At 40.0% G+C, this 22,555-nt stretch overlaps 1 protein-coding gene across 1 annotated transcript in view; it reads right to left on the reverse strand.

Moving 5' to 3' along the window:
• The window catches only part of ampd2b (adenosine monophosphate deaminase 2b), a 64,601-nt gene extending 42,791 nt beyond the window's left edge, over positions 1–21,810 (reverse strand). The window contains exon 1 of the mRNA XM_045692878.2: positions 21,353–21,810. Coding sequence (XP_045548834.1) covers positions 21,353–21,458 — 106 coding nt within the window. The 5' untranslated portion in view covers positions 21,459–21,810. The remainder of the gene's footprint in view (positions 1–21,352) is intronic.
• Between the last annotated feature and the right edge of the window lie 745 nt (positions 21,811–22,555).

Raw genomic sequence — 22,555 nt, forward strand, 5'->3', positions numbered from 1 at the left:
CCCTAGTTAATGATCCATAGTTATTGATCCCATAGTTAATGATCCATAGTTATTGATCCATAGTTATTGATCCCATTGTTATTAATCCCATAGTTATTCCATAGTTATTGATCCCATAGTTATTGATCCCATAGTTATTGATCCCTAGTTATTGATCCCTAGTTATTGATCCCATAGTTATTGATCCATAGTTATTGATCCCTAGTTATTGATCCCATAGTTATTGATCCATAGTTATTGATCCCTAGTTATTGATCCCATAGTTAATGATCCATAGTTATTGATCCCATAGTTAATGATCCATAGTTATTGATCCCTAGTTATTGATCCATAGTTATTCATCCATAGTTATTGATCCATAGTTATTGATCCATAGTTATTGATCCCTAGTTATTGATTCCATAGTTATTGATCCATAGTTATTGATCCCTAGTTATTGATCCATAGTTATTCATCCATAGTTATTGATCCATAGTTATTGATCCATAGTTATTGATCCCTAGTTATTGATTCCATAGTTATTGATCCATAGTTATTGATCCATAGTTATTGATCCCATAGTTATTAATCCATAGTTATTAATCCATAGTTATTGATCCCATAGTTATTGATCCATAGTTATTGATCCATAGTTATTGATCCCATAGTTATTGATCCATAGTTAATGATCCATAGTTATTGATCCCATAGTTAATGATCCATAGTTATTGATCCCATAGTTAATGATCCATAGTTATTGATCCCATAGTTATTGATCCCATAGTTAATGATCCATAGTTAATGATCCATAGTTATTGATCCCATAGTTATTGATCCCATAGTTATTGATCCATAGTTATTGATCCATAGTTATTGATCCCTAGTTATTGATCCCATAGTTATTAATCCCATAGTTATTGATCCATAGTTATTGATCCCATAGTTATTGATCCCTAGTTATTGATCCCATAGTTATTGATCCATAGTTATTCATCCATAGTTATTGATCCCATAGTTATTGATCCCATAGTTATTGATCCATAGTTATTGATCCCATAGTTATTGATCCCATAGTTATTGATCCCATAGTTATTGATCCATAGTTATTGATCCCATAGTTATTGATCCCATTGTTATTAATCCCATAGTTATTCCATAGTTATTGATCCCATAGTTATTGATCCCATAGTTATTGATCCATAGTTATTGATCCCATAGTTATTGATCCATAGTTATTGATCCATAGTTATTAATCCATAGTTATTGATCCCATAGTTATTGATCCCATAGTTATTAATCCCATAGTTATTAATCCATAGTTATTAATCCATAGTTATTCATCCATAGTTATTGATCCATAGTTATTCATCCATAGTTATTGATCCATAGTTATTGATCCATAGTTATTGATCCCTAGTTATTGATTCCATAGTTATTGATCCATAGTTATTGATCCATAGTTATTGATCCCATAGTTATTGATCCATAGTTATTGATCCCTAGTTATTGATCCCATAGTTATTGATCCATAGTTATTGATCCCTAGTTATTAATTCCATAGTTATTGATCCATAGTTATTGATCCATAGTTATTGATCTCTAGTTATTGATCCCTAGTTATTGATCCCTAGTTATTGATCCCTAGTTATTGATCCCTAGTTAATGATCCATAGTTATTGATCCCTAGTTATTGATCCCTAGTTATTGATCCCTAGTTAATGATCCATAGTTATTGATCCCTAGTTATTGATCCATAGTTAATGATCCATAGTTAATGATCCATAGTTATTGATCCCATAGTTATTGATCCCATAGTTATTGATCCCATAGTTATTGATCCATAGTTATTGATCCATAGTTATTGATCCCATAGTTATTGATCCCATAGTTATTGATCCCATAGTTATTGATCCCATAGTTATTGATCCCTAGTTATTGATCCATAGTTATTGATCCCATAGTTATTGATCCCTAGTTATTGATCCCATAGTTAATGATCCATAGTTATTGATCCATAGTTATTGATCCATAGTTATTGATCCATAGTTATTGATCCCATAGTTATTAATCCCATAGTTATTGATCCATAGTTATTGATCCCATTGTTATTAATCCCATAGTTATTCCATAGTTATTGATCCATAGTTATTGATCCCATAGTTATTGATCCCATAGTTATTAATCCCATAGTTATTAATCCATAGTTATTAATCCCATAGTTATTGATCCATAGTTATTAATCCATAGTTATTGATCCCATAGTTATTGATCCCATAGTTATTAATCCCATAGTTATTAATCCATAGTTATTAATCCCATAGTTATTATTCCATAGTTATTAATCCATAGTTATTGATCCCATAGTTATTGATCCCATAGTTATTAATCCCATAGTTAATGATCCATAGTTATTAATCCATAGTTATTCATCCATAGTTATTCATCCATAGTTATTGATCCATAGTTATTAATCCATAGTTATTGATCCATAGTTATTGGGAAAAACGTCTCTGAGCTGTCATACACACCTAAACCAATAGTGGGAATGATCAAGAATTATTATCAAGAATTATTAGGTAATCCTCAGATCAAACCTAATCTAAGGTTACTATACTCACCCTCCCATTATGGCCAACACAGTGTTAGCTGTAAGCTCCCAGGTTCTGTGGGGCCCACTCTACACCACTATTCCCTTACTCTGATACAACCTCAAGTGGAAAGGGGAGTGTCTACACTCCTAAACCTCAACACAAGGCCTACATTATGTTTCAAAACGAATCTATGGGGACCATGAGGCCCTTTGCTCCATAGAAATATAATCTCTAGAAAGGGCTTGGAACCTTTAAACCTGGCAACTTGACTGATAAACTGAATTTATTCTATTTCTATGCTTTGTTCCACTAGGAATACGTCAAGTAAGTCTACTGGGACCAGACACATATACACATCTCTCTCTCTCTATCTTTCTCTACATCTCTCTCTCATCTCTCTCTACATCTCTATCTCTACATCTCTCTCTACATCTCTTTCTCTCTCTCTACATATCTCTACATCTCTCTCTCTCTCTACATATCTCTCTCACTCTCTATATCTCTCTCTCTACATCTCTCTCTCTCTACATCTCTCTCTCTCTTACCATCTCTCTCTCTTTACATCTCTCTCTCTTTCCATCTCTCTCTCCCTCCATTTCTCTCTCTCTCTCTACATCTCTCTCTCTCTCTACATCTCTCTCTTGCTCTCTCTCCCTCTCTCTCTCTCTCTACATCTCTCTCTCTACATCTCTCTCTCTCTCCCTCCATCTCTCTCGCTCTACATCTCTCTCTATTTACATGATCTCTCTACATCTTTCTCTCTCTACCTCTCTCTCTCTCCTGTTTAAATGAACCAGATGGTGACATTTTAAATGAATCATCATCGTTTTAGAACATTCTCTCTCTGGGTCTATCCAATATAATGTACCAGGTTCACCACCAGGACACATGGTGCGTGGAGAGGTGTTAATACCAAGCCAACCGTTTCTCTGCTTAAACTGTTATGATTCATCCTAACAGTTCATCCATTTCAGGCTCACTATCACAGCTCTTCCAGTTCCAACCTGTTGCCTCATTCAATCCAAAGACAACTTCCTCACTGAGTGTACAATAAAGCTGTTCAAATGACTAATATATATATATTTTGTACTTTACCCGTTTTCCGATCTTGTCTCATCGCTGCAACTCCCCAACAAGCTCGGGAGGCAAGGTTTGAGTCATGCGTCCTCCGAAACATGACCCACCAAACCGTGCTTCTTAACACCCGCCCTCTGAACCTGTTTGGGATAGGGGGCAGTATTTTTCACGATAAAAAACGTACCCGATTTAATCTGGTTACTACTCCTGCCCAGAAATAAGAATATGCATATAATTAGTAGATTTGGATAGAAAACACTCTAAAGTTTCTAAAACTGTTTGAATGGTGTCTGTGAGTATAACAGAACTCATATGGCAGGCCAAAACCTGAGAAGATTCTATACAGGAAGTGCCCTGTCTGACAATTTGTTCTCCTTCTAGGGCATCTCTATCAAAAATACAGCATCTCTGCTGTAACATGACATTTTCTACGGCTTTCATTGGCTCTCAGAAGGCGCCAGAAAGTGGAATGAGAGCTCTCCAGTCTCTGGGCGAAAAACAGCAGGAGTTTTTGTGAGTGGTCCTGCTGAGAACAATGACACTGGAGCGCGCGTCCACGAGCATAAAAATGTATTTTAAACAGCGTTTGACATGCTTCGAAGTACGGTAATGGAATATTTTGCATTTTTTTGTCACGAAATGCGCCGGCGCGTCACCCTTCGGATAGTGACTTGAACGCACGAACAAAACGGAGCTATTTGGATATAACTATGGATTATTTCGAACCAAAACAACATTTGTTGTTGAAGTAGACGTCCTGGGAGTGCATTCTGACGAAGAACAGCAAAGGTAATCCAATTTTTCTTACAGTAAATCTGAGTTTGGTGAAGGCCAAACTTGGTGGGTGTCAAATTAGCTAGCCATGATGGCCGGGCTATCTACTCAGAATATTGCAAAATGTGCTTTCACCGAAAAGCTATTTTAAAATCTGACACCGCGATTGCATAAAGGAGTTCTGTATCTATAATTCTTAAAATAATTGTTATGTTTTTTGTCAACGTTTATCGTGATTAATTTAGTAAATTCACCGGAAGTTTTCGGTGGGTATGCTAGTTCTGAACATCACATGCTAATGTAAAAAGCTGGTTTTTGATATAAATATGAACTTGATTGAACAAAACATGCATGTATTGTATAACATAATGTCCTAGGAGTGTCATCTGATGAAGATCATCAAAGGTTAGTGCTGCATTTAGCTGTGGTTTTGGTTTTTGTGACATATATGCTTGCTTTGAAAATGGCTGTGTGATTATTTTTGGGAGGGTACTCTCCTGACATAATCTAATGTTTTGCTTTCGTTGTAAAGTCTTTTTGAAATCGGACAATGTGGTTAGATCAAGGAGAGTCTTGTCTTTAAAATGGTGTAAAATAGTAATATGTTTGAGAAATTGAAGTTTTTGCATGTTTTAGGTATTTGTAATTCGTGCCACGCTATACCATTGGATATTGGTGAGACGTTCCACTAGCGGAAGGTCTGTCCCTAACAAGTTAACCCGGAAGTCAGCCGCACCAATGTGTCAGAGGGAACACTGTTCAACTGACGACTGAGGTCAGCCTGCAGGCGCCCGGCCCGCCACAAGAAGTTGCTAGAGCGCGATGAGCCAAGTAAAGCCCCCTTGGCCTGACACCCCCCTGACCATATGGGACTCCTGATCACGGCTGGTTGTGATACAACCCGGGATCGAACCTGGGTTTGTAGTGACATCTCTAGCTTAGACCGCTGCGACACTCAGGAGGCCTAAAACCAGAAACCTTTAGACTTTTACTCAAGTAGAATTTTACTGGGTGACTTTCACTTTTACTTGAGTCATTTTCTATTAAGGTATCTTTACTTTTACTCAAAAATGACAATTTCGTACTTTTTCCAAGACTAGTGACAAGAGACAACTGAAGAGGCTTGTGTGGCAGTCAGACAGACAGACAGACAGACAGACAGACAGACAGACAGACAGACAGACAGACAGACAGACAGACCACTTTACTCTGCTTTTCTCCCCTTTCTTTCCAAGCTGCGTCTTGACAACACAGGGAGTGATGCTGCATCTTGACAACACAGGGAGTGAAGCTGCATCTTGACAACACAGGGAGTGAATATAAATCTGTCAAAAAATTCAAGCTCTTCAAGTCCATTCAGTTGTCTCTGAGAAGCTATTGTAGGTCTGCAGATCTGGTTAGATTTATATAAATCTATACTCATTCTACTCAAAGCCACCAGAGGAGCCACAGATATAGGTTAGCTATATATTGATTATGCCATCCGTAGACATCCACATATATAATATATATGCACACAGTAGATACACATACCAGATCACTTTAATATAGTGAGTAAACAGTGCAGTCACCTGGGTGTCATAGTAAACTCAGCAAAAAAAGAAACGTCCCTTTTTCAGGACCCTGTCTTTAAAAGATAATTTGTAAAAAATCCAAATAACTTCACAGATCTTCATTGTAAAGGGTTTAAACACTGTTTCCCATGCTTGTTCAATGAACCATAAACAATTAATGAACATGCACCTGTGGAACAGTCATTAAAACACTAACAGCTTACAGACGGTAGGCAATTAAGGTCACAGTTATGAAAACTTAGGACACTAAAGAGGCCTTTCTACTGACTCTGAAAAACACCAAAAGAAAGATTCCCAGGATCCCTGCTCATCTGCGTGAATGTGCCTTAGGCATGCTGCAAGGAGGCATGAGGACTGCAGATGTGGCCAGGGCAATAAATTGCAATATCCGTACTGTGAGATGCCTAAGACAGCGCTACAGGGAGACAGGACGGACAGCTGATCGTCCTCGCAGTGGCAGATCACATGTAACAACATCTGCACAGGTTCGGTACATCCGAACATCACACCTGCGGGACAGGTACAGGATAGCAACAACAACTGCCTGAGATACACCAGGAACGCACAATCCCTCCATCAGTGCTCAGACTGTCCGCAATAGGCTGAGAGAGGCTAGACTGAGGGTTTGTAGGCCTGTTGTAAGGCAGGTCCTCACCAGACATCACCGGCAGCAACGTCGCCTATGGGCACAAACCCACCGTCGCTGGAACAGACAGGACTGGCAAAAAGTGCTCTTCACTTACAAGTCGCGGTTTTGTCTCACCAGGGGTGATGGTCGGATTTGCGTTTATCGTCAAAGGAATGAGCGTTACACCGAGGCCTGTAATCTGGAGCGGGATCGATTTGGAGGTGGAGGGTCCGTCATGGTCTGGGGGCGGTGTGTCACAGCATCATCGGACTGAGCTTGTCATTGCACGCAATCTGAATGCTGTGCGGTACAAGGAAGACATCCTCCTCCCTCATGTGGTACCTTTACTGCAGGCTCATCCTGATATGACCCTCCAGCATGACAATGCCACCAGCCATACGGCTCGTTCTGTGCGCGATGGGCATCAAATAAACATCTCTGGACAGCCATCTGAAGGGAGTCTCCTTCGATTCAGACCAGAGGTCCACTAGTCTGGTCCTAGATCAGATTCTGCCGTCTCGCAAAAGTCCATGATTGTTATTTTGACACCACCATCTGATCTGGAACCAGACTAGATCTCTGCAGACACAGTGAGCTAAAGTCTTCTGCACAGATAATAACAGATAGGAGATTGGTGTTCCAAAAAGATGAGTGTGTGTGTGTGTGTGTCTACCAGACAGTCTGACACGAACTGCACTGTGATTATAGTAATACACATTGTCAGGCTGAGAGACATCACTGCAGATAATCAGAGAACATTGTGGTGGAGGGGTACGTCCCAAATAGTACACCATTCCCTATATAGTGGGCCCTAGTATAGTACTCTATATAGAGGGCCCTAGAATAGTACTCTATATATTAGGCCCTAGTATAGTACTCTATATAGAGGGACCTAGAATAGTACTCTATGTAGTGGGCCCTATTATAGTACTCTATATATAGGGCCCTATTATAGTACTCTATATAGTGCGCCCTAGTATAGTACTCTATATATTGGGCCCTAGAATAGTACTCTATATAGTGGGCCCTAGAATAGTACTCTATATATTGGGCCCTAGAACAGTACTCTATATAGTGGGCCCTAGAATAGTACTCTATATATGGGCCCTAGTATAGTACTCTATATAGTGGGCCCTAGTATTGTACTCTATATATTGGGCCCTAGTATAGTACTCTATATAGTGGGCCCTAGTATAGTACTCTATATAGTGGGCCCTAGAATAGTACTCTATATATTGGGCCCTAGTATAGTACTCTATATAGTGGGCCCTAGTCAAATGTAGTACTCTATATAGTGGGCCCTAGTATAGTACTCTATATAGAGGGCCCTAGTAGAGTACTCTATATAGAGGGCCCTAGTATAGTACTCTATATATTGGGCCCTAGAATAGTACTCTATATAGAGGGCCCTAGTATAGTACTCTATATATTAGGCCCTAGTATAGTACTCTATATAGAGGGCCCTAGTATAGTACTCTATATAGTGGGCCCTAGTATAGTACTCTATATATTGGGCCCTAGAATAGTACTCTATATAGTGGGCCCTAGAATAGTACTCTATATATTGGGCCCTAGAACAGTACTCTATATAGTGGGCCCTAGAATAGTACTCTATATATGGGCCCTAGTATAGTACTCTATATAGTGGGCCCTAGTATTGTACTCTATATATTGGGCCCTAGTATAGTACTCTATATAGTGGGCCCTAGTATAGTACTCTATATAGTGGGCCCTAGAATAGTACTCTATATATTGGGCCCTAGTATAGTACTCTATATAGTGGGCCCTAGTATAGTACTCTATATAGTGGGCCCTAGTATAGTACTCTATATAGTGGGCCCTAGTATTGTACTCTATATATTGGGCCCTAGTATAGTACTCTATATAGTTGGCCCTAGTATAGTACTTTATATAGTGGGACCTAGTATAGTACTCTATATAGTGGGCCCTAGTATAGTACTCTATATAGTGGGCCCTAGTATAGTACTCTATATAGTATAGTACTCTATATAGTGGGCCCTAGTATAGTAATTTATATAGTGGGACCTAGTATAGTACTCTATATAGTGGGCCCTAGTATTGTACTCTATATAGTGGGACCTAGTCAAACGTAGTACTCTATATAGTGGGACCTAGTCAAACGTAGTACTCTATATAGTGGGCCCTAGTATAGTACTCTATATAGTGGGCCCTAGTCAAATGTAGTACTCTATATAGTGGGCCCTAGTATAGTACTCTATATAGTGGGCCCTAGTCAAATGTAGTACTCTATATAGTGGGCCCTAGTATAGTACTCTATATAGTGGGCCCTAGTATAGTACTCTATATAGTGGGCCCTAGTATAGTACTTTATATAGTGGGCCCTAGTATAGTATTCTATATAGTGGGCCCTAGTATAGTACTCTATATAGTGGGCCCTAGTATAGTACTCTATATAGTGGGCCCTAGTATAGTACTCTATATAGTATAGTACTCTATATAGTGGGCCCTAGTATAGTACTCTATATAGTATAGTACTCTATATAGTGGGCCCTAGTATAGTATTCTATATAGTATAGTACTCTATATAGTGGGCCCTAGTATAGTACTCTATATAGTGGGCCCTAGGGTAGTACTCTATTTGGGATGCAGCCGTTATTTGTCTTGTTTTAACATGATTGGAGGGTTTGCTCAGCACTGTTCGGATTAAAATAAATTGTCAGTTTCAATTTGTTTTCCTAAATCAAATGAAGAGCGTTCTGTGGGAGAGGTAGGAGACAGCTAATAGCCCCGCAGGAACCCTTCCTTCCAAATGAATCATCAATGTGAATGTCAACCTACAGAAAGTTCACTATTACATGAATTGTCTGTCTTTCAATTTGTTCCCTAGAGGATAATGAAATACCTTGTGGAAGAAGACAATTTGTTTGAATCTGAATGTTAGACTGCTGTACCACCATCAGGTATAAATAAATCATGGGAATTCATATAAAGTGTAAAATAGTTCAGAAATGATTTTCAATGTACCGATTGCAGGAGGCAGTCATTATATCATTTATTACGGTACTGTCCATATACGTAGCTTGTTTTTGGTCACAGGTCCAGGAATGGCTGAAGAATTGCAACGTTTACCTGGAGCTAACCATGCAGATAACAATACATGGTGATTTGAAAAGTCATAGTCAATCAATAATATAATAATTATTTTTGCAACAATTTTTTATTTACAATCTGTAGAAACTATGAGAATAGAAAGGTTCAGTACTTTTGTGAAACATATACAGCAAATACAAATCCAAAATGGATGGTGTTAAGAGATAGATGGGAGGGGTTGAATGGAGCTGAAGGGTGGGACTAATAACAACAAGATAACCAATGTTGTCACGGTTTTCGTCGGTTATGGAGGACCAAAACGCAGCAGGTATGTGTATACTCATCTTCTTTATTTACGGGAAAAGAAGGGAAAAAAAACAAACAAACACGTATACAAAAATAACAAAGCAATGACCGACGACATAACAGTCTTTGACGGCAACACAGCAATCCAAGAACAATCTCCCACAAATACAAGACAAACACACCCAACTAATATAGGACTTCCAATGGTACGCCCAGTACCAGCGTGGTGCTGGTACTGGGCGTACCAGATTGGGAACGGACTGGGTTGACGCACTTCCGGGTCCGCACGAGAGACAGGAGCTGGAAACCCAGGGCTATGGAGGCGCACAGTCGGTCTTGATCTTACCTCCTGCACAACCCGTCTTGGCTGGATGGAACTAGTAGCCCTGCACGAGCGGGGTGCTTGTACAGGGCAGACTGGGCTGTGCAGGGGCCTGATGGTAGCCGTGCGTAGAGCGGGAGTTGGGTAGCCTGGTCCTCGGAGGCGTACCGGCGACCAGATGCGCTGCGCAGGCATCCTCCTACCAGGCTGGATGCCCGCTCTAGCACGGCACCTGCGAGGGGCTGGAATAACGCGCACCAGACTGTGTGTGCGTATGGGTGAGATAGTGCGCTCCTCAGCGAAACATGGCGCTCTCCACCTCATACGCTCCTCCATATAACCACGGGTAGCTGGCTTCCGGCTCTTCCTAGGCCTAGCCAAACTAGCCATGTGCCCCCCCCAAAAAAATTATTGGGGGTGCCTCTCGTGCTTCTCCCTCAGCGCTTCCAAGGCCTCGTACCTCCGCCTCTCTGCCTTCGCTGCCTCAATTTCCTTCCGTGGGCGACGGTACTCCCCAGCCTGGTGCCAAGGTCCAGCCCCGTCCAGAACTTCCTCCCAGGTCCATTTCTCCCGCCAGTCCAACTCAAAATCCCTTTTCTTCTGCTGCTTGGTCCTTAGTTGGTGGGAGATTCTGTCACGGTTTTCGTCGGTTATGGAGGACCAAAACGCAGCAGGTATGTGTATACTCATCTTCTTTATTTACGGGAAAAGAAGGGAAAAAAACAAACAAACACGTATACAAAAATAACAAAGCAATGACCGACGACATAACAGTCTTTGACGGCAACACAGCAATCCAAGAACAATCTCCCACAAATACAAGACAAACGAACCCAACTAATATAGGACTTCCAATCAAAGGCAACACCAAACAGCTGCCTTCAATTGGAAGTCCACCCCAATTAACTCAACATAGAAACACACTCACTAGACTACACATAGAAATACATAAACATAGACCATAACTCAAAACCCGGAAATAATAAATCAAACGCCCTCCTAACTAACACACCACCCTGAACCACATAAAACAAATACCCTCTGCCACGTCCTGACCAAACTACAATAACAATTAACCCTTATACTGGCCAGGACGTGACAAATGTAAAACATACTGGGTCTGTAAAATGTATATAGGTTCAGAACTTTTGTGAAATAGTACAGTTACAAATAGAAATCAAACTGGATGGACATCAGAAATAGAGGAAGGCCAAGACTAAAAACAATCAAAATATAACTATTGTAAAATAGATTGTGTCTGTAAAATGTGTATAGTATGTAGAAGCCTAAGTGTTATTGTTTATTAGTTTTTCCCAATTGGGGGAGGGGTGGTAGGGTTTGGGGAATAATAAAGGAAGGTCTACTAAAAATAAAAATGTGTATGTGTATGTATGTATATATATGTATGTATGTATGTATGTATATATGTTTTGTATGTATATATATGTATGTATATATGTGTATGTATGTATATATATATGTATGTATATGTGTATATGTATGTATATGTATGTATGTGTATGTATGTATATCTTTATGTTTATGTATGTATGTATGTATGTATGTATGTATGTATGTATGTATGTATGTATGTATGTATGTATGTATGTATGTATGTATGTATGTATGTATGTATGTATGTATATGTGTATATGTATGTATATATATGTGTATGTATGTATATATATATATGTGTATATGTATGTATGTATATGTATGTATGTATGTATGTATGTGTATGTATGTATATGTATGTATATGTATGTATGTATATGTATATACAGTTGAAGTCGGAAGTTTACATACACCTTAGCCAAATACATTTAAACTCGGTTTTTCACAATTCCTGACATTTAATCCGAGTAAAAGTTCCTTGTTTTAGGTCAGTTAGGATCACCACTTTATTTTAAGAATGTGAAATGTCAGAATAGTAGTAGAGAGAATGATTTATTTCAGCTTTTATTTCTTTCATCACATTCCCAGTGGGTCAAAAGCTTACATACACTCAATTAGTATTTGGTAGCATTGCCTTTAAATTGTTTAACTTGGGTCAAACGTTTCGGGTAGCCTTCCACAAGCTTCCCACAATAAGTTGGGGGAATTTTGGCCCATTCCTCCTGATAGAGCTGGTGTAACTGAGTCAGGTTTGTAGGCCTCCTTGCTCGCACACGCTTTTTCAGTTCTGCCCACAAATCTTCTATGGGATTGAGGTCAGGGCTTTGTGATGGCCACTCCAATACCTTGACTTTGTTGTCCTTAAGCCATTTTGCCACAACTTTGGAAGTATGCTTGGGGTCATTGTCCATTTGGAAGACCCATTTGGAACAAAGCTTTAACTCCCTGACTGATGTCTTGAGATGTTGCTTCAATATATCCACATAATTTCCCTCCTCATGATGCCATCTATTATGTGAAGTGCCCCAGTCCCTCCTGCAGCAAAGCACCCCCACAACATGATACTGCCACCCCTGTCCTTCACGGTTGGGATGGTGTTCTTTAGCTTGCAAGCCTCCCCCTTTTTCCTCCAAACATAACAATGGTCATTATAGTCCTATTTTTGTTTCATCAGACCAGAGGACATTTCTCCAAAAAGTACAATATTTTTCCCCATGTGCAGTTGCAAACTGTAGTCTGGCTTTTTTATGGCGGTTTTGGAGCAGTGGCTTCTTCCTTGCTGAGCGGCCTTTCAGGTTATGTCAATATAGGACTCGTTTTACTGTGGATATATATACTTTTGTACTTGTTTCCTCCAGCATCTTCACAAGGTCCTTTGCTGTTGTTCTGGAATTGATTTGCACTTTTTGCACCAAAGTACGTTCATCTCTAGAAAACAGAATGCGTCTCCTTCCTGACAGGTGTGACGGCTGCGTGGTCCCATGGTGTTTATACTTGCATACTATTGTTTGTATAGATGAGTGTGGTACCTTCAGGCGTTTGGAAATTGCTCCCAAGGATGAACCAGACTTGTAGAGGTCGACAATTTCTTATCTGATGTCTTGGCTGATTTCTTTAGATTTTCCCATGATATCAGGCAAAGAGGCACTGAGTTTGAAGGTAGGCCTTGAAATACATCCACAGGTACACCTCCAATTGACTCAAATTATGTAAATGACTTTATCAGAAGCTTCTAAAGCCATGACATCATTTTCTGGAATTTTCAAAGCTGTTTAAAGGCACAGTCAACTTAGTGTATGTAAACTTCTGACCCACTGGAATTGTGATACAGTGAATTATAAGTGAAATAATCTGTCTGTAAACAATTGTTGGGAAAATTACTTGTGTCATGCACAAAGTAGATGTCCTAACCGACTTGCCAAAACTACAGTTTGTTAACAAGAAATTTGTGGAGTGGTTGAACCACTCAATCTTCAACATTTATTAAAAAAAACAGGTCTGCACCTGTACTTCAAACCTCATCTACCCATACGAACCAGGTTAACACCTGTACTTCAGTCCTCATCTACCCATACGAACCAGGTTAACACCTGTACTTCAGTCCTCATCTACCCATACGAACCAGGTTAACACCTGTACTTCAGTCCTCATCTACCCATATGAACCAGGTTAACACCTGTACTTCAGTCCTCATCTACCCATATGAACCAGGTTAACACCTGTACTTCAATCCTCATCTACCCATACGAAACCAGGTTAACACCTGTACTTCAGTCCTCATCTACCCATACGAACCAGGTTAACACCTGTACTTCAATCCTCATCTACCCATACGAAACCAGGTTAACACCTGTACTTCAGTCCTCATCTACCCATATGAACCAGGTTAACACCTGTACTTCAATCCTCATCTACCCATACGAAACCAGGTTAACACCTGTACTTCAGTCCTCATCTACCCATACGAACCAGGTTAACACCTGTACTTCAGTCCTCATCTACCCATATGAACCAGGTTAACACCTGTACTTCAATCCTCATCTACCCATACGAAACCAGGTTAACACCTGTACTTCAGTCCTCATCTACCCATACGAACCAGGTTAACACCTGTACTTCAGTCCTCATCTACCCATACGAACCAGGTTAACACCTGTACTTCAGTCCTCATCTACGCATACGAACCAGGTTAACACCTGTACTTCAGTCCTCATCTACCCATATGAACCAGGTTAACACCTGTACTTCAATCCTCATCTACCCATACGAACCAGGTTAACACCTGTACTTCAAAACAGGTCTACCTTTGCAACTAATAAAACAGGTCTACCTTTGCAACTATTTAGCAAAACTCACATAAATCAAGTATACCCTTGTGCAAGAGACACTTAACAAAACTATTGATCTTAAATATCTGTTATGTTATTACACTATTTGAGTTTAACAGGCTATCCATAGCCAATTCCCCCTGAAATAACAAAATTAAGCTTTTTTACAGCCGGAATCACTGATTTAAGCATATGTAAAGGCTAATGGATGATGCTAAAATCATCTGTAAGATCACCTTGATCAAGTATATCCATAACCCAACTCAACTTCAATCTACTGAAAAAAATTAATAATCTGCTATGATTAAATATATATAAGTAGTTAGAGCCAGTGTATTGTCCCATTGGTCACAATTGTGACCGCTAAAGATATTTTCATATACCATGACCATCATGGATTTAAATGAATTGAATCGGAATGCACATACAGTATGTTAAACTACACCCTTTTAAACATTCTGTTTACAAAGAAAATATTTTACAATTTCAACAATGTATTTTGTTTTAAAGCCGTTGAATGTAGACTTCTGTAAAAGTACACATTGCATAAATGTGCTTGTGGTCTTGCGACCATTTTGAGAAATCATATGAAACTTCTCTAAATCATACTAGACAACCTTGATAATGCATAATATATGACACATTTATAAGTACAGCTTTAACTTCTCTAGAGCCTGTAAAGTACAAAAGGTTTGTGCTGTCACTATTGTGACCCATGGGATAACACCGAAGTACTCCCCAAAGTAACAACACAGTGTGGTCAAAGACTTAGTAACTTAGTTGTAGTCACGATCTGGTTACCTATAACTACAAATAGAGTTATATTTGAGCGTTTTTACATATTTATTAACTTATTTCCGGATATCTTCTAAACTACCCACAATGTACTATTTCTCGTCTATTGGAGAACCGGTGCTACCTAGCTAGTTCTAGCTGTCTAATGTTTTCCACTGGCCATGCTAGCATGTAATTACATAGCAAACCAAGTGTTGGCGCTGGTGAGCTACTATGTACATCCACAAAGACGAAACCATATAAATTCTTGCAAAAAACTGCAACTCTTTTTCTCCTGTGCATTTGGTAGCTAGCTAGGCTAGCTAGCAGGCTAAAATAACTAACTTTAGCTGGCTGGCTTGCTGGCTAAGATAACTGCATATACCAGTAACATTAGTTGATAACTGGTTAACCTGTCTGGGCTAGGGGGCAGTATTTTCACGGCCGGATGAAAAATGTACCCAATTTAAACAGGTTACTACTCTGGCCCAGAAACTAGAATATGCATATTATTAGTAGATTTGGATAGAGTAACTCTGAAGTTTCTAAAACTGTTTGAATGGTGTCTGTGAGTATAACAGAACTCATTTGGCAGGCAAAAACCTGAGAAAAATCCAAGCAGGAAGTGAAAAGTCTGGAAATTGTAGTTCTTCTTTTGATTCTCTATCGAAGCTCCAGTGTCTGTGGGGTGACGTTGCACTTCCTAAGGCTTCCATTGGCTGTCTAAAGCCTTCAGAAAGTGGTTTGAGCATTTTCCTGTCACTGGGCAGAGTATAGGAGCTCAGTTACTGAGTGGTCTGCCTGGCAACAAAGGGAATGGATATGCTCGGTCCAGCGAGCACGCCCCTCCTTCTTTTTCTTCTTGAATGAATATGCTATTGTCCGGTTGGAATACTATCGCAATTTTACATTAACCTGTTAGGGCTAGGGGGCAGTATTGACACGGCTGGATAAAAAACGTACCCGATTTAATCTGGTTACTACTCCTGCCCAGTAACTAGAATATGCATATAATTATTGGCTTTGGATAGAAAACACTCCAAAGTTTCTCAAACTGTTTGAATGGTGTCTGTGAGTATAACAGAACTCAAATGGCAGGTCAAAACCTGAGAGATTCCTTTACAGGAAGTGGCCTGTCTGACCATTTATTGTCTTTCTTTGACATCTCATTCCAAAACTTAGGATCTCTGCGGTAACGTGACACTTCCCACGGCTCCAATAGGCTTTCAGAGCCCGGGAAAAACCTGAATGTCGTCATTCCAGCCCCAGGCTGAAACACATTATCGCCTTTCTCAAGTGGCCGATCAAGGGACAGTGGGCTTAGGCGCGTGCACTGGCCGCCCCGTCTTTCTGTTTTTTCCTCTGTTTACCGAAAAGAAGATTCCCGGTCGGAATGTTATCGCTTTTTTACGAGATAAATTGCATAAAAATTGATTTTAAACAGCGGTTGACATGCTTCGAAGTACGGTAATGGAATATTTAGACATTTTTTGTCACGAATTGCGCCATGCTCGTAACCCTGATTTACCATTTCGGATAGTGTCTAGAACGCACGAACAAAACGCCGCTATTTGGATATAACGATGGATTATTTGGGACCAAACCAACATTTGTTATTGAAGTAGAAGTCCTGGGAGTGCATTCTGACGAAGACAACAAAGGTAATAACATTTTTGTTATAGTAAATCTGATTTTGGTGAAGGCTAAACTTGCCGGGTGTCTAAATAGCTAGCCCGTGATGGCTGGGCTATGTACTTAGAATATTGCAAAATGTGCTTTCACCAAAAAGCTATTTTAAAATCGGACATATCGAGTGCATAGAGGAGTTCTGTATCTATAATTCTTAAAATAATTGTTAAGCTTTTTGTGAACATTTATCGTGAGTAATTTAGTAAATTGTTAGTAAATTCCCCGGAAGTTTGCGGGGGGTATGCTAGTTCTGAACGTCACATGCTAATGTAAAAAGCTGTTTTTTGATATAAATATGAACTTGATTGAACAAAACATGCATGTATTGTATAACATAATGTCCTAGGGTTGTCATCTGATGAAGATCATCAAAGGTTAGTGCTGCATTTAGCTGTGGTTTGGGTTTTTGTGACATTATATTCTAGCTTGAAAGATGGGTGTCTGATTATTTCTGGCTGGGTACTCTGCTGACATAATCTAATGTTTTGCTTTCGTTGTAAAGCCTTTTTGAAATCGGACAGTGTGGTTAGATTAACGAGAGTCTTGTCTTTAAATAGCTGTAAAATAGTCATATGTTTGAGAAATTGAAGTAATAGCATTTTTAAGGTTTTTGAATATCGCGCCACTCGATTCCACTGGCTGTTGACTAGGTGGGACGATTTCGTCCCACATACCCGAGAGAGGTTAAAGAAAAAAAAGAAGCAAACACGTTTTGTGTTCGCCAAAAGGCATGTGGGAGACTCCCCAAACATATGGAAGAAGGTACTCTGGTCAGATGAGACTAAAATTGAGCTATTTGGCCATCAAAGAAAATGCTATGTCTAGCGCAAACCCAACACCTCTCATCACCCCGAGAACACCATCCATGGTGGTGGCAGCATCATGCTGTGGGGATGTTTTCATCGGCAGGGACTGGGAAACTGATCAGAATTCAAGGAATGATGGAAGGCGCTAAATACAGGGAAATTCTTGGGGGAAACCTGTTTCAGTCTTCCAGAGATTTGAGACTGGGACAGAAGTTCACCTTCCAGCAGGACAATGACCCTAAACATACTGCTAAAGCAACACTCGAGTGGTTTAAGGGGAAACATTTAAATGTCTTGAAATGGCCTAGTCAAAGCCCAGACCTCAATCTGTGGTATGACTTAAAGATTGCTGTACACCAGTGGAACCCATCCAACTTGAAGGAGCTGGAGCAGTTTTGCCTTGAAGAATGGGCAAAAATCCCAGTGGCTAGACGTGCCAAGCTTATAAAGACATATCCCAAGAGACTTGCAGCTGTAATTGCTGCAAAAGGTGGCTCTACAAAGTATTGATTTGGGGGGGTGAATAGTTTTGCACGCTCAAGTTTTCTGTGTTTTGACTTATTTCTTGTTTGTTTCACAATAAAAAATATGTTGCATCTTCAAAGTGGTAGGCATGTTGTGTAAATCAAATGATACAAAACCCCCCAAAAAATCTATTTTAATTCCAGATTTTAAGGCAACAAAATAGGAAAAATTCCAAGGGGGGCGAATACTTTCAGAAGCCACTGTACATTTGAAGTTGACTGTTATAGGGAATAGGCTGGCTTGCTGGGTCCGGCAAATGTTTTTTATGGCATGACTTCGGCATTCTTTGGAATTCTGATCAGTTTTATGTAATTACTTTAAAAATTGAAAAGTGAGATGTAATTTTGCATTGGGACTTTTAATGCGTATTCTAATGCAAATCCATATGTTACATGTGATTACGTTTATGCTACCTACCCTTTAAGCAAATTAATTCAATCTTCCTGCACAGATGTAAATGCTCTGCTTTTTTATGATAAATTTGTTTATTTAATAACACGTTATGTAAACAGATTACAAAATTCCAATAATCTAATCGTAGTGGTGTTTTGACATCTGATATGTTGTTGGCTACTGGGCTAGATGTTAATAACACATTGTCTGTCTGTGTGTCTGGGACTGGCACACGGCCCACTCAGTTTTAGGAATTTTGAGAGCTTGGGACTATAAGGGTCCTATCTGCATTGTTTTTCAAAGTTGAGTTATTGACATAGCCTTGTTCTGTTCAATGTTCTCTACCTATATAGAAATCTAAATGCCCCAATTCATGTTGTTAAGTTCAAAAGAATACAATAAAAATAAAAAATATTGCTGACACCATTCAAACCAATGAGGGTTCAGAACTTTAAAGCCTATTGCCTCAGAATCGTCTTTTTGCAGATAGAACCTTATAGTCACCAGCTCTTGATTTGCATGTTGAATATAATGAAAATATTGTGTGTTTTTTTTTTTTTTTACCCAGAATTCAAAGATATAGAACATGGCCATCAGTGCATGAAACCTCAGTCAGCTACCTTCCTCCTGACTCCTCTGTTTCACAACATTCACATAGTTCTACACAACATTCACATAGTCCTACACAACATTCACAACATTCACATAGTCCTACACAACATTCACATAGTCCTACACAACATTCACATTGTCCTACACAACATTCACATAGTCCTACACAACATTCACATAGTCCTACACAACATTCACACCATTCAAAGTCCTACACAACATTCACATAGTCCTACACAACATTCACATAGTCCTACACAACATTCACAACATTCCCTTAGTCCTACACAACATTCACATAGTACTACACAACATTCACAACATTCACATAGTCCTACACAACATTCACATAGTCCTACCCACCATCATATAGTCCTACACAACATTAATTTCATATAGCCCTACACAGCATTCACATAGTCCTACACAGCATTCACATAGTGCTACACAACATTCACATAGTCCTACACAACATTCACATTGTCCTACACACTACACAACATTCACATAGGCCTACACAACATTCACAACATTCACATAGTCCTACACAACATTCACATAGTCCTACACAACATTCACATAGTCCTACACACTACACAACATTCACATAGGCCTACACAACATTCACATAGTCCTACACAACATTCACATAGTCCTACACAACAGGAATGTGCTATTCTCATTTGCATAACATTTTCAAGAAATAACTGAATTCTGTTTTTCCCCCGCTGAAACTGCAGGAAGAATATGCAGGAATTAAGCATTTTTTTTTTGTACATTTTTGGCATTTAGCAGACGCTCTTATCCAGAGCGACTTACAGTAGTGAATGCATACATTTCATACATTTTCTTCCTGTACTGGTCCCCCGTGGGAATCGAATCCACAACCCTGGCGTTGCAAACACCATGCTCTACCAACTGAGCCACACGGGACCTGTGGGTTTGATTCAGCAGATAAGGGTGTTGCATCTTTCACCAAGTAATAGTCTAAGACACAGAGATATTCTATGTTCTATCTATTATATACTGTACGTTCTGTTCTATCATGCTGCCTTTCCATTCTAGATCTTCTATTTCTATCACAGGAGGCTGCTGAGGGGACGACAACTCATAATAACGGCCTGGAATGGAGCGAATAGACTAGACCAGGTAGTAACCAGGTGGAAACTAGGTGGAAACCAAGTTGTCACCGGGTGGTAACCAGGTGATGTATTAGATACCATTCCACTCATACCACAAACACGTCCTCTCCAATTAAGGTGCCACCAACCTCCTGTGATTTCTATGGTTCTAGACCTCAGAACATGTCAGATAAATCCTCTGTTCTGTAGCGGTGATGCCGGTGTGATTGGCGTACTGTTGGCGTACTGTGCATACAGTAATACAGCATAGTTAATCCTCTCGTTCAGTTATAGGGATGAAAGAGGATCACAGAATCACTGGTGCAGCAAGGTTACAGCATATTTCAATCCATCATAGAGAGACTGCCTCTGGGTCCACTGAAATATCCAAGCGTAGAATATGGATTGAGTCTGGATTGAATCTCACCGTTTTGTGTCAAAACTAACGATAAGCAAAAACGACAACAATTCTACATTTACTTTTTAAGAACCATCTGACAAAAATGAAAATCACTGAACGCAAGGAATCCATGGTGCTTTTTTGGGATACTAAATATTTTGTTGAGATATTTCCCCTCCTTTCCGCTCGATCAACAGGTCTCTAGCTCCCCAAACTATTCGAGCACAAACGTCGTCATGGAAACTCTGCCTTCATCCTATTCCCTACACCTACTAAATGGACCGAACGCTTCGATGTAAACAGGACATAATCCTGTGAGGTAATTAAGTAATTGACAACTGTAAAATAGATTTGATCTTAATGAGAATAACCTGCATCCTCTCATTCTTCATCAGTCATACATACACAACACACTCAGTCACAGATAACATGGTATATAAACTATCCACTACCCCTCCATCCCCATCCCCTGGTCCCTCTCCTTACATGGGCTGGTTGAGTACTGAAGGCTGCCCCTCTTCCTGAAGGGGGACTGGGATTTGGGTTTGGTCCCGGGTCCAGACCCTGCTCCTGGGGACGGGTTGGACGACATCTTCCCTGGCTGGTTCAGTCAAGAAAGAAAAGACCAGCACGGTGGAGCTGGAGCAGACTGCAGAGATAGAGTCAGGGAGCCACGAAGTAAGAGAGGAGGAGAGAAAGAGGAGAGAGAGAGAGAGAGAGAGAGTAGAGAGAGTAGAGAGAGTAGAGAGAGAGAGAGAGAGATAGATAGATAGATAGATAGATAGATAGATAGATAGATAGATAGATAGATAGATAGATAGATAGATGCACAGATGCTGAGAGAGGGAGCGAGCCAGGGTGTGTGTGTGTGGGAGGGGGGATGTTCAAGTGTGGACTGCTGTACTCTGTGCTCCTGTTCTGCACTCATGCTGCAGTAAGGCTGCCTCCTCCTACTGTACATGCCACAGTACTCCATCCCTGTGTGTGTAACACTGATTGTGTGTGTGACACTGATTGTGTATGTGAGTGTATGTAAAATGAATTTTGTGTGTGTGTAACACTGATTGCGTGTGTGTTCTATGGATGCGGATGCGGTGGATGCGGTGTTGACAGTGCTGCTGGGTGCGTGACAGAGCTACTCAACGTTACACGCGACGCAGCTCCAGCCAGCTACATTCTGCTCTGCTCTGTTCTGTTGCCCCGGCAACCATCGTGTGGAGAAAGAAAAATCCAATGGGAAAATGAGAAGTAGACATGAATTACTCTGACTGATAGTCAAACAATAACAACAACAGTTATTTCATTAAAGGTCGTTGATTAAAGGTCATTTTGGGGAGACACATTAGAAGAAAGATCTGGAGGCATGATAAGGATATGAGGAGAGATAGTAAAAGAGAGAGAGGGGAAAGATAAGCAAAGAGAAAAGTAGAGAGGATAGGAGAGAGAGAGAGAGAGAGAGAGAGAAGGCGAGAGAGGATAGGAGAGAGGCTGAGAGAGAGAGGAAAGAGAGAAAGGGCGAGAGAGAGAGGGCGAGAGAGGATAGGAGCGAGAGAGGGCGCATAGGAGAGAGAGAGAGAGAGGGCGAGAGAGAGGAAAGAGAATGTTTACTGTTAATTATTTTTGATTGTTTATTTCACTTTGTTTATTTTCTATTTCACTTGCTTTAGCAATGTAAACATCTGTTTCCCC

This window comes from Salmo salar, chromosome 13 (assembly GCF_965601325.2).
Source record: "Salmo salar chromosome 13, fSalSal1, whole genome shotgun sequence".
Taxonomy (NCBI): Eukaryota; Metazoa; Chordata; class Actinopteri; order Salmoniformes; family Salmonidae; genus Salmo; species Salmo salar.